The following is a 17,801-nucleotide window of genomic DNA, read 5'->3' as shown; positions in this document are numbered from 1 at the left end:
TGTCCACGTTGCGCTTTGGGGTGTTTCCTGTCGCCGGCGCTAGGCCTACCCACACAAGTGAGGTATCATTTTTATCGGTAGACTTGGGGGAACATAGATTAGCAAAACAAGTGCTATTGCCTCTTGTCTTTCTCTACATTTTTTCCTTCCAAATATAGGAGAGTGTGTAAAAAAGACATCTATTTGAGAAATTCCCTATAATTCACATGCTTGTATGGTCACCCCGGAATTCAGAGATGTGCAAATAACCACTGCTCCTCAGCACCTTATCTTGTGCCCTTTTTGGAAATGCAAAGGTTTTCTTGATAGCAATTTTTTACTCTTTATATTTCAGCAAATGAATTGCTGTATACCCGGTATAGAATGAAAACGCACTGCAGGGTGCAGCTCATTTATTGGCTCTGGGTTCCTCGGGTTCTTGATGAACCTACAAGCCCTATATATCCCCGCAACCAGAGGAGTCCACCAGACGTAACGGTATATTGCTTTCCATAATCTGACATTGCAGGGAAAAGTTACAGAGTAAAACGTAGAGAACAATTTATGTTTTTTTCACCTCAATTTCAATATTTTTCTCTTTCAGCTGTTATTTTCTGTAGGAAACCCTTGTAGGATCTACACAAATGACCCCTTGCTGAATTCAGAATTTTCTCTACTTTTCAGAAATGGTTAGGTTTCTGGGATCCAGCATTGGTTTCATGCCCATTCCTGTCACTGACTGGAAGGAGGCTGAAAGCACAAAAAATTGCAAAAATGGGGTATGCCCCAGTAAAATGCCAAAATTGTGTTGAAAAAAGTTGGTTTTCTGATTCAAGTCTGCCTGTTCCTGAAAGCTAGGAAGCTGCTGAGTTTAGCACTACAAACCCTTTGTTGATGCCATTTTCAGGGGGAAATCCACAAGCCTTCTTCTGCAGCCACTTTTTCCATTTTTTTTTTTAAAAAACGAAATTTTCACTGTATTTTGGCCAATTTCTTGGCCTCCTTCAAGGGAACCCACAAAGTCTGGGTACCTCTAGAATCCCTAGGATGTTGGAAAAAAAGGACGCAAATTTGGCCTGGTTAGCTTATGTGGACAAAAAGTTATGAGGGCCTAAGCGCGAACTGCCCCAAATAGGCAAAAAAAGGCCTGGCACAGGAGGGGGAAAAGGCCTGGCAGCGAAGGGGTTAAAGCTGCCATGCACAGAAGCTTGCTACCAGCCAACATTTGAAGCATCCATAAGCATATGTACTTCAGAAAGTTGAAAACATGGGTATTTGCAAGATAACTACATCATCCCACATCCCAGGGATAAAACCCGGAAAGACAAACACCTTCAAATTCAACTTCAGTATACAACCCACATTTAGGGAACAACCCAGCCAGCAAACTGCTTTCTACATGTAGGTAACCAAAACGGCAGACCTAAGGTTCCAGTGGGCATTGTATAGTTATGTCAATTTGTTAAACCTGACAGCCTTAGGGAGGTCATCCCCAATTTTTGGCTTGCCTCACTCCCTACTTTTTTATGACCCTGTTTTTGCTGGTTTTAGGACTCTGCACACTTTACCACTGCTGACCAGTGATAAAGTGCATGTGCTGTCTCCCCTAAACATGGTAACACTGGTTCCTACCCAACTGGCATATTTAATTTACTTGTAAGCCCCTAGTAATGTGCACTAGAGGTACCCAGGGCTTGTAAATTAAATGCTACTAGTGGGCCTCCACATAAGTAGCCCCTTAACCATGCCTCAGGTCTGCCATTGCATGTCCTGTGTGTGCAGTTTCACTGCCACTTTGACTTGGCATTTAAAACTACTTGCCAAGTCTTAAACTCCCCTTTTTCTACATATGTCACCCCTACAGTTGGCTCATAGGTAGCCCATAGGGCAGGGTTCTATGTATGTAAAAGGCAGGACATGTACTTATGTGGTTTACATGGCCTGGTAGTGAAAAACTCACAAATTCGTTTTCCACTACTGTGAGGCCTTCTCCCCTCATAGACCAGCATTAGAACTGCCCTCATATACATTTAAGTGGTAGATTCTGATCTGGAAGGAGTAGCCATGTCATGTTTAGTATGGTCAGAATGCTAATAGTGCTTGGAAAATCCTGCTTACTGGTGAAGTTCAATTTAATATTACTATTTTAGAAATGCCACTTTTAGAAAATGGGCATTTCTCTGCACTTACTGCCATCTGTGCCTTACAGCCTATCTCCAATCCACATCTGGTCTGTGCTGGTTGACAGCTCCCCTTGTGCAGTCCACCCAGACAAGCCATTAAACACAGGACACTTAGTCAAATCTGAATTCATCTGCATACTGAATGGGTCTCCCTAGGCAGGAAGGGCCAAGGGACTCTCTCTTACACTTCAAAGGCCTGTGGCCTGCCCTCACACAAAGGACTGATAACCTCCCACAGGGATCCTACGCAGACAGGACTGGGCTGAAAGGGGAACTTTTGCACTTCAAAACTACTCTCTGAAGTTTCCCCACTTCAAAGGCATTCTTGGGTGAATATATACTGGGTCTCTGACTACCACTAAGTCAATCACTTCTGGATCTACACCTGGACTCTGTCAGAGAGACTGCCTGGCTTCCCAAAGGACTCATCTGGACTGCTTTGCTGAGAAGGACTGCTGCTGTGCATGCTGCCTTGCTGCCTGCTGGCCTCTGACTGTGCTGGAAGGTCTCTGTCTTCCCCCCACAAGTGCTCTTCAAAGGCTTGTATTGAGCTTACCTCCTGTTCTTAAGTCTCAGGGCCAGAAAGACTTCACCCCAGAGAAGAAAATCCCTGTGCTTTGGAAAATCAGCACAACATCTGCCGAAATTGACGCAGCGCCTGCCTCGCAGTGGAAAAATTACTGCATCACCTACTGGATCAACACAGCACCTGCTCCTTCTACCGGCGCATCAAGGATTTTCAACGCATCATCCCTGGGCGTCAAAATATCCCAGTATCTCAGTGAGGAACCAAAGCTTCGCACCTGGAAATCGACGCATCACCTTGCAGCATTGAAAGAAACAATGCCTTGTCTGTGACGTGACAGAAAATTTGCCGTAGCGCCTTATTTTTCACCACACCTCCACCTCTGGAGCATTGTTCTTTTTGACGCATCCCAGATATTGTGTGCTACAAGGATATAACCACTGATTCTTAAGGATTGAGGCTTATTTAAACCTTTAAAAAGTGATATCTCGACTGGTGCATATTGGATTTTTGGTTGTTTTGATCTTATTTTATTCAGATAAATATTATCTATTTTTCTAAGCTGGTGTGGAGTATTTTTGTGGTGTTTTCACTGTGTTCCTGTATGAGTTATTTCACAAATACTTTACATCCTACCTCCTAAGTTAAGCCTGCCTGCTCTGTGCCAAGCTACCAGAGGGTGAGTACAGGATAATTTGGATTGTGTTGTGACTTACCCTGACTCGGATTGCGGTCCCTACTTGGACAGGGTGCATATCTCTGCTAACTAGAGACGTCAATTTCTAACACAACCCATATACAACATTTCTGACCCACACTAACAGTAATACAATAACACTCAGCAGTTGCCAGCCAACTCTACATTACCCATCTTACACTCACATGATACACACCTGCTATGGGGCTTCACCAAGACCCGTACCATACCAGTCGATAAACTAGCCATTGCAAAAAAACAGACATCGAAGAACAAACAGATCTGTAACATACTGCAGGTCAAGTGGAGGACTTTAATTTAGCCCACTCCTGCAGGTCCAAAATTACTATACACTACAACCTCTTCTTACAATGACACTCAGATATGCAATGATAGTTAACAAAGCCCATACCGTGAGATCTCTTCACTTTTTTTCTCTCTCCAATCATGCCAGTTCAGAACCAAAATGATCAACAATATTTAAGGTTGGATTAACCCAGTGCAGTAACCAGCTAAGTAGATCAAGATCATAAAAAATGCCATAAGGACTTCAGAGCTGCTTAAAGCTGCCAGTTTACTGAAAATCATAATCTAAGGGCCTATCTCCAAGACCTCTACATCCACCACACTGCTAACAGCTTTGTCCCAGAAGACAATAACTGCGCCTAAGTGTCCATCACACAAGACAGGATCACAAACCAATACTAAACCTTTCCAACTACACACCTTACATGATGTGTATTGTTTTTGATGTAGGCAAGCACTTCAGTGCCTAATATAAGGGTAGTAAGTACTATATAAGTTCTGTAGTACAATACAATACAGTGAGATGGGGCAGTGCCAGGCAGGACATAGAACAACTGAGCTCCTGGCACTCTTATTGGATATAGCATCATGCTCTTACCAAGAGGACTAGGGAAATCCTCCAGCCTTTTTTTGGATGAGATGGATCTGTGTTATGCAGAACCCAATCTGTGGTCCTGGAGCTCTAACTAAATGAGTTGAGGAAGTATTAAAAGCAATAACGGTGGTGTGCTACAACACCCTGGGTGCACTATGAGGCTGTGGTTGGGTGCATTAGATTGGTGTTTCATGGACCACAGAGTGAGGTCCTGAAGTGCTTACAATGGTTCAGTCACAATGGACACCATTTGTGTTTGGAATTTCGTACAAAAGAAGCTAAGGTGCTGTTAGTCAGAGCAACCATTGCACCTAGAAATTCTTATTGGCTGCACTGGTGTGATGTTCTTTGGATCCCACACCCTCACTGTATGTGGTGCTGTCATATGGCTCCCCCAGCTGCACTGTGAGGTTCTCACAGGATGTGGTATTGTGATGGTCTGTGTATACCAAGATTATTGTGAGATGTGGTAGTGTTCTAAGCCAGTGGTTCCCAACCTGTGGTCCGGGGACCCCTGGGGGTCTGCGAACCCACCTCAGGGGGTCCGCGACTTCTTAGAAAATAAAACAATATTAGCAGATTATGTCCACAGTTTTTAGTAATGACTCAGTGGAGTGGTCCCTGGATTCCAATAATGATTCAGTGGGGGTCCATGGGTTCAGGTGATGATAAAGTGGGGGTCTACAGAAGTGAAAAGGTTGGGAACCACTGTTCTAAGCAACCCCTGCGGGGGAGGTGAAAGAAGTTGGACACAACAGCTCAACTGCATTTGTGCCGATGAAGTTTGTGCCCTCTCAGAGGAGCAGTTACAATGGCATTTCACCAGACACTCACCTGTACTGTTTCCTGTAGCGTCATCACCGCTTGCTCTTTTTCTTCCAACAGCAGGCGCACCTGGGGGTCAAGCTGTGCAAAGAGGTTCTGATTTGTTCTATAAAGAAAAGTGATGTAATGTTAGATGTTTTTCTCTTACATAAGATAAACAGCATAAGTAATGTGATTTCTATGTCAGTCAGTCCATCGTGTGTCATTGCTTCACATCGGCTACTAGGAAGGTCTGTATTGTTGATAGGGTCATTTTGATAGAGAGAAGATAGATATTTAGCCTGAGAAAGATGGGAAGGACAGCACCAGTAAGACAAGATCTTATGCCTTGGGGTGGACAAGTTGGATTCAACTTCATTTAGTCCAGCACCTCAGCCAAAGGAGGTGATTCTAGGTGTTGCAGAGGCAGAGTCTGCCTGCAATCACATGGCACATGGCAAAAAGGTATTCTGCCTAGCTGGAATTCAGATTGTTACAGAGCAAGGTTTTTAAAACCTTCCATTAGTCTGATGCTATTTTAATTTAGTAACCCAAGTTAGGTAGTGTTGTGCTTTCAAATCATCAGTTTTGCACATTATAACATACATTTGATTAATCTTAAACCTTCTAAACCAATTACAGGATTTTGATAGGCCACTGCTCAAAATTCGAGCCCATCACGTTTCATAATAGAGAGAATCAACCCCCAGAAGAAATATGTTTTTAACTGCAGACTATAGAAGGAGGACATCATCCCCATGGGTGCAAAAGCAACAGATAAAGCATCCGGATGTATGATGGAACAACGAATATGTTTACAGTGCATGCCTTTACAACGACCGCGTCTTTACCACAAATGCCTTTCCCACGCATGCTTTTACAACTAATTTAGTTGTAAAAGCATGTTTAGTAAAGTAACATGCATGGTAAATTCTCCCCCGCCCTGCCCCCTAAACCTGACATCATACCCCACCTGCCCAAGCCCTTAAAACTTCCTCTTCCAGCCCCTGCCCAGAGGCCTAACCTCCTGGCCTACCTTGCCCTATCCTGAAACCTGTCCCAAACTTTCCTAAAAACTACCCGACCCCCCACCCTTCCCTAAACTCTAAGACCTCCCCTGGCCGAAAAATGACCCCATCTGTCCTAAAAACAACCCCGATCCCCCACCCTAAAACTTACCCTGCCCTGTCCTAAAAACTACCCCACTCTGTCCTAAAGACTACCCGACACCGCTCTAAACCCTAAAACCTACCCTGTCCTAAAACCTACCCCGCCCTGTCCTAAAAACTACCCAACCCTGTGCCCTAAACCCTAAAACCTACACTGTCCTGTCCTAAAAACTACCGTGTCCCCACCCCACCCTGAACCCTAAAACCTACCCTGCCCTGTCCTAAAACCTACCCCACTCTGTCCTAAAAACTACCCGACCCTGCTCTAAACCCAAAAACCTACCCTGTCCTAAAACCTAACCCACCCTGTCCTAAAAACGACCCCATCACCCTGCCCCACCCTGAATCCTAAAACCTACCCCACTGTGTCCTAAAAACTACCCCGATCCCCCACCCCACCTTATACCCTAAAACCTACCCCACTCTGTCCTAAAAACTACCCGACCCCGCTCTAAACCCTAAAGCCTACCCTGTCCTAAAACCTAACCCACCCAGTCCTAAAAACTACCCTGTCACCCTGCCCCACCCTGAATCCTAAAACCTACCCCACCCTGTCCTAAAAACTACCCTGATCCCCCTCCCTAAACCCTAAAACCTACCCCACCCAGTCCTAAAAAATATCCTGACCCCGCCTTCACCCTAAAACCTACCCCGCGCTGTCCTAAAAACTACCCTGGCCCCCGCCCTAAACCCTAAAACCTACCCTGTCCTAAAATCTACCCCGCCCTGTCCTAAAAACTACGCGCCCCTGCCCTAAACCCTATAACCTACACTGTCCTGTCTGTAGATAAGCCTCCTTTACCTGACTCAGTACAGCATCATCCTTAGTGGCGTTCACAATGTCAGTTATGAGAATGGCTTTGGGACATGCCGACTGCACGACCATGCTGACAAACACCTCAGTGCTCTCTTCGTCTTGTTCTTGGTGAGAATCCAGCATCTGAGGTGACGGATGACGAGACAGATAATCTGCCGGATTATTTGCACCAGGTCGATAAACTACTGTAAACCGATAAGGCTGAAGTAGAACTGTCCATCGTTCAATCCTCGGAGGGGCGAGACGTGGGCTGCCCGCAAACAAAGAGACTAAAGGCTTGTGATCAGTTACTACTTGAAACTCATGCCCATACAGATACAGATGAAAATGCCGGCAGGCCCACCGAATCGCGAGAGCTTCACGCTCAATCTGCGCATATCGTGTTTCGACCGCCGATAAAGCTCGACTGGCATAGGCAACAGGAATCCACTCTTGATGTCCTTTCTCCTGAAGGAGGACAGCCCCAAGCCTGACAGGGCTCGCGTCCACCACCACTTCTGTCCGTCTCCCCGGATGAAAATAAGCCATAGTTGACCTATCCAGAAGCACTGCCTTAATGTCCTCGAACGCATTATGAGCGTCAGGAGTCCATTCCCACTGGCGTTGTCCTTTAGTGAGTTGTCGAAGAGGCTCTGACATAGTGGCAAGCTGTGGTATGAATCTTCCACAGTACGTGCCCATCCCCAAAAAGCTACGAACTTCCGTGGGATTTTGAGGAATTGGGGCTTGACGAATCGCTTCCGCTTTACGAGGATCCACCTGCAACCGATCCTTTGAAAAGATATAACCAAAAAATTCTACTGACGTTTGATAAAATGCACACTTCTTTTTGTGAAGAGTCAGTCCAGCTTCCACTAGTCTTTTTAACGTCGCTCTGAGATGCCGATGATGTTCTTCCCTTGTCCTCGAATGTATCAGGATGTCATCACTCAAGTTGATTACTCCCGGTGGTCCAGATAAAGTCTCTCGGATAGCATTTTGGAACACCTCAGCAGCTGATGACACCCCAAAACTCAGCCTCTTATATCTCCTTAGCCCCACGTGCGTCGAGAAAGTGGTGATGTTCCTGCTTTCCGGATCTAACTCTAGCTGATGATATCCAGCATTCAGATCGAGTTTTGAGAACCACTGTGCCCCATTCAGATCCGCAATGATGTCATCCATAGTGGGCGTGATATGTCTCTCCCTCCGAATGGCTTTGTTGGGCAAGCGCATGTCCACGCAGAGACGAATAGCTCCAGGTTGCTTAGGTTTCGGCGCTATCACCAGCGGTGAAACCCAGGGCGTAGGCCCATCCACCTTTTCAATGACCCCTAGATCTTCTAGCAGTTGTAACTCCTTTTCTACAGCAGGCCGTAAGTGGAAAGGCACCCGACGATGCCTCAGCGCCACAGGGACAATGTTCGGGTCTATGTGAAGCTTGACCCGTTTTCCTTTTAACCGCCCTAATCCCTCAAACAGTTGCGGAAATTCACTAAGGAGACGTTCTCCCTGAGAGTCATATATCTGACGAGCAAAGAATACCAGCTCCAAGTCTTCAGCGGTATGACACCCCAACAAACTGCCTCTATTTCCTTCTACCACATAGAATTTTGTATTTGTTGACCGATCACCACTGGTCACTGACACTTCCACAGTTCCTTTTAGAGGCAGAGGCTCTCGTCCACCGTAATTGTATATCCGTGTTGCAGTCGGGATAAGTGGTGGCATGGGTGTTAACTGCTGATAAAGGGTCTCATCCATGACGTTGACTGAAGCTCCGGTGTCAATGAGTACTGATGTCAACGTGCCATTGTCTTGTACCTCACTTATGGGAGGTGGTCTCTTCTTTTGTTGCCTCCCACCCGTGAATGAGATCAAAAATGGGGCTATTTGATATTATCTGGTCTCTTGCCTCCTCAGCACTCTTGGACACACATCGGACATTTGCATCCTTTCCTTTTTGATCCCCAGGCTTATTCTTCCTTGACCGGCACACTTTTGCAAAATGATTTGCTTTGCCACAACGGTTACAGGACTGACCTTTCGCCGGACACCCCATGTTACCTCTATGTTCATAGCCACAGCTCCCGCAGACACGTTCACCAGGTCTGGCAAGATTTGGCCTGCGCAGCATTGCAGGGCGCGACTGAACAACATCTACTTGCTCCTCTTTCACTTGGACTGAACGGGTAGATGACGCTGCAGCCAACGATTGACCTCTCACAGCCGCCATTGCATCTGCCCGCACCGCAGACAGTTCATGAGATCGTGCAAGGATTAGAATTTCGTCAAGGGACATTCCTTGCTGTCGGAGAATAAGCTTTCTCAAAGCGTTAGATCTACAACCCTGAATAATCTGGGCCCGGATTTCTTCTTGCTGGTTGAGTCCTGTGCACGAGCTCGCTAACTTCCTTAACCTGGCGTAAAACATGTCCATCGACTCAAGTTCCGTTTGCTGTGCTTGTCTAAGTTTGAAACGTTCATAGTCTGAGTTGAGTTGAGGATCAAAATGTCTATTCAAAGCGGTAACAGCCGCATCAAAGTCAGATTTATCCCCTGTGTCTGGGAGGGAATCAAACAGCTCTTGTAGTTCATCCCCGCCCATCAACAACATTAAAGACCTCCGTACTGCTCCATCTGTTTCTCTTGTAGCACAAAAGTAGTTGTCTAACCTATTTATCCATAGGCGCCATCTTGGCGCAGCAGTAGCCGGATCAATTAGTTGTCTGAAAGGATGTAACGATGTGACTGAAGAATGAACACTATTATTTACCTGCACGGGGAGCAGGGGATTACCAGGTTGCTGTGGTGGTGGCACGTTTACATTTTCTTGCTGAGGAGCACTCATGTTTGCGCACTAGTGTCAAAGATGAAAGTTTTTTTTTCTATGCTTATTTGTTCTCTTGATGCACCCCTTTTAACAGTGTTGGTGCTTATAAATATATATATATGTCACCTTTTCTTTTCTTTTATTAAATGTATTTATTTATTTTTTCCTTGTGCTAGAGCTTTGCTCCTTTTACACTGTGTTATGAACCTCCTTTCCTTTCCTTTTTTTTTTTTTTTTTTTTAGTGCTATTCCCTTTTTTTTTCTGGCTCTCCACTGGAGCCCCAGGCACACACGATCCACAAATCTTTCTGTGAAGGGACACGCTCCTTCACTCCGCTTCCTTTTCTTCACGGCGTTACACTGTTGCTGTTTCCTGGCAACAGAACGCCTCCCGGTGAGAGCGCTCCGCTCCTCGGGCCAATTCCTCTGGGGGCGTGGCGGGGCGTGGCTGACCTGTACATCTTGTCCTGGCAGGGGATCGCGCGCTCCTCCAAACCAAAGGGCCTCTCGAGCCCGGAGCCTCGATCGCGCTGCTCCTCTTCTCGGGGACACGCCTTCTCACCGACGCCGTGCTGCACACGCGGTGAGTGCACGCCAGAGAGCGGTTTTTTTTTGTGGTTTTTTTTCTTCACTGGATTGTTTTTTTTTTCAACGTCGGCTGGCCGCAGACGCGTGGACCAAGGGGAACAGTAACAGACAAAACTTAGATCCCTACTCGTCGCCAATGTAGATAAGCCTGTAATTGTTCAAATGATGAGACGGGACACAGCGCTTTGCTCGGTAACACACGAGGAACTGCGTCATCGCAGTTCCTGCTTTATTTATACTTGTGCTCCGCACCCCTCCTGGACACGCAGAGCACGTAACATTAGAGAGGAGAGCCCGAGTGGCTTTCCTCACACTCTCTACATCGTCCTAAAAACCACCCAAAGCCCCTGCCCCACCCTAAACCCTACCCTACCCTGTCCTAAAACCTACCCCACTCTGTTCTAAAAACTACCCCGACCGCAGCCTTCATCCTAAACCCTAAAACCTACCCTGTCCTAAAACTTACCCCACCCTGTCCTAAAAACTACCCCATCCCCGCCCCACACTGAATCTTAAACCTACCCTGCCCTTAAACCTACTCTGATCCCCCACCCTATCCTAAAAACTACCACAACCCTCCCTGCCCAACCCACTTACCTCTCTCCTCTGGTCGCTGCTCCTTCCTGCTTGCTTCCTTCCTTCCGCCCGACTGCTCTCTCTACCCTTACCACGCATTGCATGGTAAACGCATGCGTAGTTAACGCATATGCATGGTGACGGCAGCGTGGTCAATGCATATCGTTGCATTGACCGCGTTGTTAATGCTGTTTTCCAAAGCATCCTTACAACTAAAGAACTGGCATAATCATGTTTATGTGTTTTCTTTTGCTCATATGTCCCACTCTCCTTAAGAACTCTACTAGAAGGCAACAACCTACACTGTATAGCTGTTTATCTGTGATTTCATCCTTCGCTAGATGCTACCACAGCAGCAGGTTTACAAGTGTGATAATTTAATTACTCTAAATTGTATTTACCAAAGAAGTGAGATGAGTACTTAATCTTCTTGGTAAAATGTACCGATTGTTTCGGTCTCCACTAAGCCCAGAGCAGCCCAGGGTTTTCTAGAGGGGGATATTACCGGTATCCGCGTCCCTACGTAAGGACCAGTCACCCCACCCCCCCACCGCCCCAACGACATTCAGAAACTGATCCACAGAACCTGATTAGTTTTTTCAGGGTGCTGTCTCTGTATATAGTTACAATGGGAAAATGCTTGAACCACACCCAAGTGCTTTGTTCATTATTTACCTATAGATGAGATAACCCTGATTTCAGACATTTTAAAAACAGGAGGCGACTTAATTTAAGCAAAAATGCACATTTTGGTGGGTATATGGACTATTCCACACATGAAGGCCTTGAGTGTACGTTATATTCTCAAGGATATATTCCTTCCTATACGCGAACTATCCAGAATACTGAATTTGAGATTAGTGCAGCAATAGTTGTGCACATAAACGTTTTAGGTGAATATATGGGTTAGTTATTGCACAGATACACAGAAAGAAACGGTAACTAGGGTAAAGCAGACAGACCAATTCAAAATTATTTTGCCTGTTTATTTATAGAAGTCTTCAACGAAATATACAGGGGACAGACCATAGTAGTATATGATTTTTACAAGTAAAACTAGAACTTAAACAATAGTGAAGCACAAACATAGTGTCACAGTGATTCACAAAAAGGACATTTACACTATCCTAAATAGGTTTAAGAAAGAGTAAAGTACAACTGTAAAACCAAAGTTATCTTCTCACCGTCTCAGGGTGCAGCATCTATATTGCTCTCTGATGTAGTACACTACACAGGGTAGATGATCATGAAAGTTAAAATGAGTAGAACTCATATGTTGGAAGCTGTTGGGATAACAAATACAAGCAGATACCCTAAGTAATACAGAATGACAGAGGAATGTTATAATGCTGTGGCTGATGAGCAGCTCAGTGGTTTTGAAAACCGTTTACACAAAGGGGTGAGTTGTCTTGTGGGCACCTTTGTTAGAAGTGTCAGTCAGATATAGGTTTGTGCAACAAGATACATTAAATAGAACTATGTTACCTTCCAAGGCTGCTGTACCCCCACTGCATGGGGTTTTGCTCTGCGGGTTTCTTTCCATATGAAGGTGCATTCATATATGCAGATTCTGTAAGACAGAGAAACAGGGCGATGTGTGAGGCGGTGTCTAAAGGCAGACAGGGTGTATCATAATATCATGTGGTCTGTGGTTATTTTAGACACAGTCATGTTTTGCCCATTCATCAACTTACTATAATGAACTCCCGCCCTTTCTGGAATTTTCGTTACTACCTCTGACCTCCACTGGTATAACTCCACACACATCCAAAAAGCAAGTTTTCCTACATCCATTTTCAGATTTATCTTTTTGTACCTTATTTGATGGGTGGGTTTTTTGGGTACTGTTTACTATGCAGTGTCCAAGGGGCCTCTGTTTTCATTGAAATTTGCTGGTTTGAATCTTGGTCAGTAGTCAGTTGCTTAACGCTAATGAAGCCCGCTCTACTATTATGTGTAGTATTATTACTATGAGCTGGCTTGGCTATTGTAATGCCCTTCTTGGCGCCCCAGACTCTTTGATTTGTAAGCTGCGCAGAGTTCAGATTTCAGCGACTAAGCTTGAAGTGAAGGGACCTCACAGGTCCTCGCCTTTAAAGACTTGCTAGACCTTCATTGGCTCTCAATGGACAGGAGGATTGTCTTTAAAGCTATGTGCATTGTCTTTAATGCTCTACAAGGACATGGGCTTTTTCTATTACAGCATAAATTAAAAAGCTATGCACCTAAAAGACGCTTCCGTTCAAGCACTCCCAACCTGCTCACTGTAAACAAGTTCTGCAAGGTCAGACAAGGCGGTTGTGCCTCTACAGTCAAGGCAGCTCAGACCTGGCTTTAGAAACTTGGCTTTTTCCAAAGTAGGTATCATAGTCAGCTTTCAATTACTTGTTATCTGCAGTTTTATACTCTCAGTCTCGCAGTCTGAATCTCCAATTAGCTTAGCGCCATGATGCCAGTATTGGTAATAATATGCACTTTATAAACATTTTATGTAAATAAATAAATACATCTTTATGTCCAACTTAGTTAGTCTGAGATTCAAAAGACTTATATTAAGATCCTGCTCGCAAAGGTCAGAGATCACTAAAAGACAGACATTGTAAATGAGAGAGGCATCAGTCATGATGTCGCCCTCTGTCCATGAAGGATAAAAGCACTCCCCTATCACAAGATGATTCACATTCTTCAACCAAGGGCTCAGAAAGACCTTGTCCTTCAAGTGCCCATAGAACTAATTCCAAAGAAGACGCACATTCCACTGAAGGCAACACATTCTCAAATGTGCCTGAGTTACAAGGAAGATGCATGAAGCTATAAGGCCCAAAAGAAAGAAAGCGGTCCTTGTCAGTTCAACAGAATCCTCCTGAAAAACCATCATGTTTTGAATTCTGGATTCCCTCCTCATTGGTGGAACTGCTTGCATAAGACATGTTTAGTTTCACCTCAATGTAGCAAATCAAGAACTACTCAAGAATTACTTTTTTCCAGTTCACAGGGAGACCTACCTCTGGTAAAAGAGTTTTTCTAGTTGACAAACTCTCGGTCACTAAACATGAGAAATTTACTTTACTTGGCCAGTTGTCAATTTATATACAAACCTGCTACCGGAACCCCTTTGAAATGGGCTGTTGCACTAGGCATTACCTTTGTAAATACTCTCGAATCAGAAGAATTAATAAGAAGGTAACACCTTGAACTGGAAATGATGATCCCTCACTTTGATTTTCAAATACTTCCTGCAGGTTTATCAGAGTAATGTGGAAATAGGTGCAGTGAAGATCCAGGGACATCATCCACTACTGGTCTTGAAAAGCTAGAAGAACTTGGCATAATATCTGGAACATTTCTTTCCGCATTAACCTATTTAGAAAGTGAAAGTTCAAAATGAGATACAAATCCTCCTCTTTCTTCAGAATAGAAAAATAACGAAAATAGAGACATTTGGTCCCTCTGAGACAGGGAAATGTCTTTAATGGCGACTTTCTCTAACAGAACAGAACTCTCTATTGAGATGTTTGTGTAGAGAGGGAGATGGGAGGGGTTAAGTGGTATGGGGTTTTTTCAGAAATGTCAGATTGTAACTCTGTCAGATAATCTGCAAAATCCATTGGTCAGACGTAGTCTCCTGCCATATTGGAAGAAATTATACCACACAACCCCTTAGAGGTGTGTCAGAACCCCTTTCACAGGGACCCGTAGAATATAGGGGTTACTGAGTACAATGTGGTGGTTGAGGCCCTTTACTCCTGATGCCCGTGGCCCAACTTACTAAGGATCCTTCTCAACAGTGCCATGTACCCCTTCTGTACTTGGCTCTCAGTGATGGTTGGGATGGAGCAGTCAAGACTCCCTCGGGGGAGACATAGATACAGGTCAGTGCAAACAGTACGAACAATACATCAGTGTCTAGCCAAATACTTGCTTTTATAAGAAAAAGCTGTAGTTTATTTCTAACTCTTAACAGGCAAAGCAATATGCCATTTACAAGCAATAACACAATCCCCTTGAGGTCGGGGGTCTAGTAGTTTTCAGGTAAATCCCTGTTCCACCCTCATTTGTGCAAGATGTGCAGTGTTATTCCTCATTCACTGGTGGCCGCATCCAGGGAATAGTCACTATTAGGCCATACTCAAGAGTTCCCCTTTCTAATCTTCAGATTTTTAGGCAAAAGTTCTAAGGTGCAGCAGCACCATTAGCAGCCAGTTCCCAGTGGCCCACCTGGCCCAATTAATGTCTTACCCGCACTTGCAGTGGGGAAAAGTTCCGCGGGAGCCATCAGCGCGCACCTGTGAGTCCTGCTCAGTTCAAGGAAATTGGACTGCTTGCGTCCCACGCAGCAGCACCCGGAGGTGCAGGCCCTCCTGCTGCTCAACATTCGGCATAGTCTACAGCAGCCCTCTATTGGCTTATGGAAAACCCCGAAAACAATCCTGCACACGGGCTATGGCCTGATTGGTGCTCAGGTTGTTGACACCTAGACTAATGGGCATAACGTATAAAATTCCAGTATTGTTTATGAGGCTTCTCTAGGGAGAAAAAAGTCCTAGGACCCTCACAATGGCCTAATTCTAGAATCTGCTGAAATCTCTCCAAAGATTCCAATGCGTTTTCATGCTATCTGTCTAAGAGACAGCACTGGATGATCTGGGGACCAGACAACCAGATGCTAACATCTCTTTTGCCCAAATGTCAAGCTTCCTGGACTTTCTGTCCATTGGATTAGACAGAATCACATTCTGCTTAAGCCTTGCAATCAAAGTCTGTACAATGAGACTCTCTGGAGTAGGATGAGAGGACAAGTAAGGGTGGTCAGAAGGAACAGGCCAATATTTGCAGGAAGCTGTAAGAGACTCCAGTGGCACAGGCTACTGTTTATACTCATCAGTTCTTTTAGTCAGCAGGAGAGTTTCTTTCCGATTGTTGACATGCATGGCTTTCTGGGAAGAGCTGAGGTGGCTAGCACACGAATAACGTGGTGGATCTTTTCAGATGGGCTTGGTTCCAGGGTTGTGTAAACCATAGAGAAGGCGCCATTAGCTTTGCAGAAAAAACTACCACAGGCCTAAGCACTTCTGTTCCACATTATGTTCTTCATTCTTCACAGAGTGTTTCAGCAGGGAGCATGACCCTACTTCATATGAACTATACCAGACCATGCATCACAAAACATTGAGGCCCCTTTAGGCAGAAGTGGATGGCAAGGCAGACAGCAAGAAAGCAAGAGAGAGTGCGGAAAATAGAATGAAGGTAAAATTAGTAAAGAGATAAGGTGTTGGAGATAGATAAGAAGTGAATGTGAGAAAAGGTGAAAGAAAGAGTGTAACAAGGGGCGCAAGCAAAAAGTAGAGGGGCAAAGGCATTGCAAGAAAAGAGTAGGGATAAATAGAGGGAGAGATAAAATACAAAAACAGAGAGATACAAATGTACAGTGTACACTATGAATGACTCTCTTCTAGGAGCTTGAAAATCCAAGCAAGTTTGTTCAGGGGTGCCCCCACAAGGCTCTGGGAACACAGTCATGCCCAGAAGTCCAAGTGTCTCACATTGCCTGCCAGGCGTCATTAAAGGCTAGATGGTTTAGACAGAGATAAAGCAATGAATAGATGGTTTAGACAGAGACAAAGCAATGAATAGTCAGGTTGCTCAATGTTTTGTAGACTAGAAGCCGCTAAATTCATAAGTGTGAAGGCAGCAGTGTTAGACACAATTCAGAAACATCATAGCTGCCAAAGTTTCAGATTGCTATGTGTGACACTTTCATCATTTCAGTGTAATTATGAGTGACATTTCAATGACTATGAGTGACTTTCTTGTGAGCAAAATCCAGCAATGAAGAGGAGGGAAACATAAAATACCAGAAATTACATCTATTTGAGCAATGAAAAACTCATAAGAAGATCTTAAAAGCTGCAGCATATAAAAAATAAGTTCTCAAGTGTGGGTGATTTTCCACAATGCAGAGTAGGTCAGTTTATGGTGAGATAAAATATAGCCTAATGCGCCCACCGATTGAAAGTCATGTGGCATAAAGGTCATAACAGGAAATGGAAATTGTCTCACAGGCTGCTTAGCAGGTCAGGGGCTTCTACAGCAGTAGGGAAAACAAGGTAACTACTGTTCCAGTTTGTCTTTAATTTTTTGGTGCGCGTTACATTTTTCATGGTAGCATACTCCAAGTTCAGCCAATGGGGTTGTCCCATGTGTTCTGTGAGCTGCTCTTCACTCCGATACTATGACGCCTGGTGAGGAGTCGGCAGCATGCGCGGCACACATGGGCATTTACCATCCAGTTCCAGTCTAGGGACCTCAGAGTTTGGTTTGCTCAACCGCCATCAAAAACAACTGCAGGAATTGAGAACAGAGTCTGCTGTGCAAGAAACACAACAAGTAACATCCCAGATTGACCCTTAAATGCCACATTTTCTCCTTAATTGGCATTGGGAGAGCGTGGGTGAGATAAATAGCATCAGTGTTTTAAATGTGCCGGTACTGACTACTGGCACTTTTTTATTTTGTACCTGCACTTCTCAAGAAAAACTTAGGGCCATACTTATACCCTGCTTATGCCGTTTTAGCGTAATTTATTTTGACGCTAAAACGCCGCTGCCCTAACTCCATATATATATTTTGACACTAGGCCCGGATAGCATCAAAATATTGGAGCTAACTCTAATATTTTTACGCTAGACGGGTCTAGCATCAAAATAGAAAATAGAAAATTAGAGCAGCGCCGTTTTAGCGTCAAAATA

At 44.7% G+C, this 17,801-nt stretch overlaps 1 protein-coding gene across 1 annotated transcript in view; it reads right to left on the bottom strand.

Moving 5' to 3' along the window:
- LOC138300929 (sperm flagellar protein 1-like) overlaps positions 1–17,801 on the bottom strand; it is a 109,053-nt gene that overhangs the window by 43,182 nt on the left and 48,070 nt on the right. The window contains exons 5-6 of the mRNA XM_069240831.1: positions 12,538–12,622; positions 5,121–5,217 (exon numbers count right to left, since the gene is read on the bottom strand). Of these exons, the coding sequence (XP_069096932.1) occupies positions 5,121–5,217; positions 12,538–12,622 (182 nt within the window). The remainder of the gene's footprint in view (positions 1–5,120; positions 5,218–12,537; positions 12,623–17,801) is intronic.

Source organism: Pleurodeles waltl, chromosome 6 (assembly GCF_031143425.1).
Source record: "Pleurodeles waltl isolate 20211129_DDA chromosome 6, aPleWal1.hap1.20221129, whole genome shotgun sequence".
Classification (NCBI taxonomy): Eukaryota; Metazoa; Chordata; class Amphibia; order Caudata; family Salamandridae; genus Pleurodeles; species Pleurodeles waltl.
This window is presented reverse-complemented; position numbering and strand designations above follow the sequence as displayed.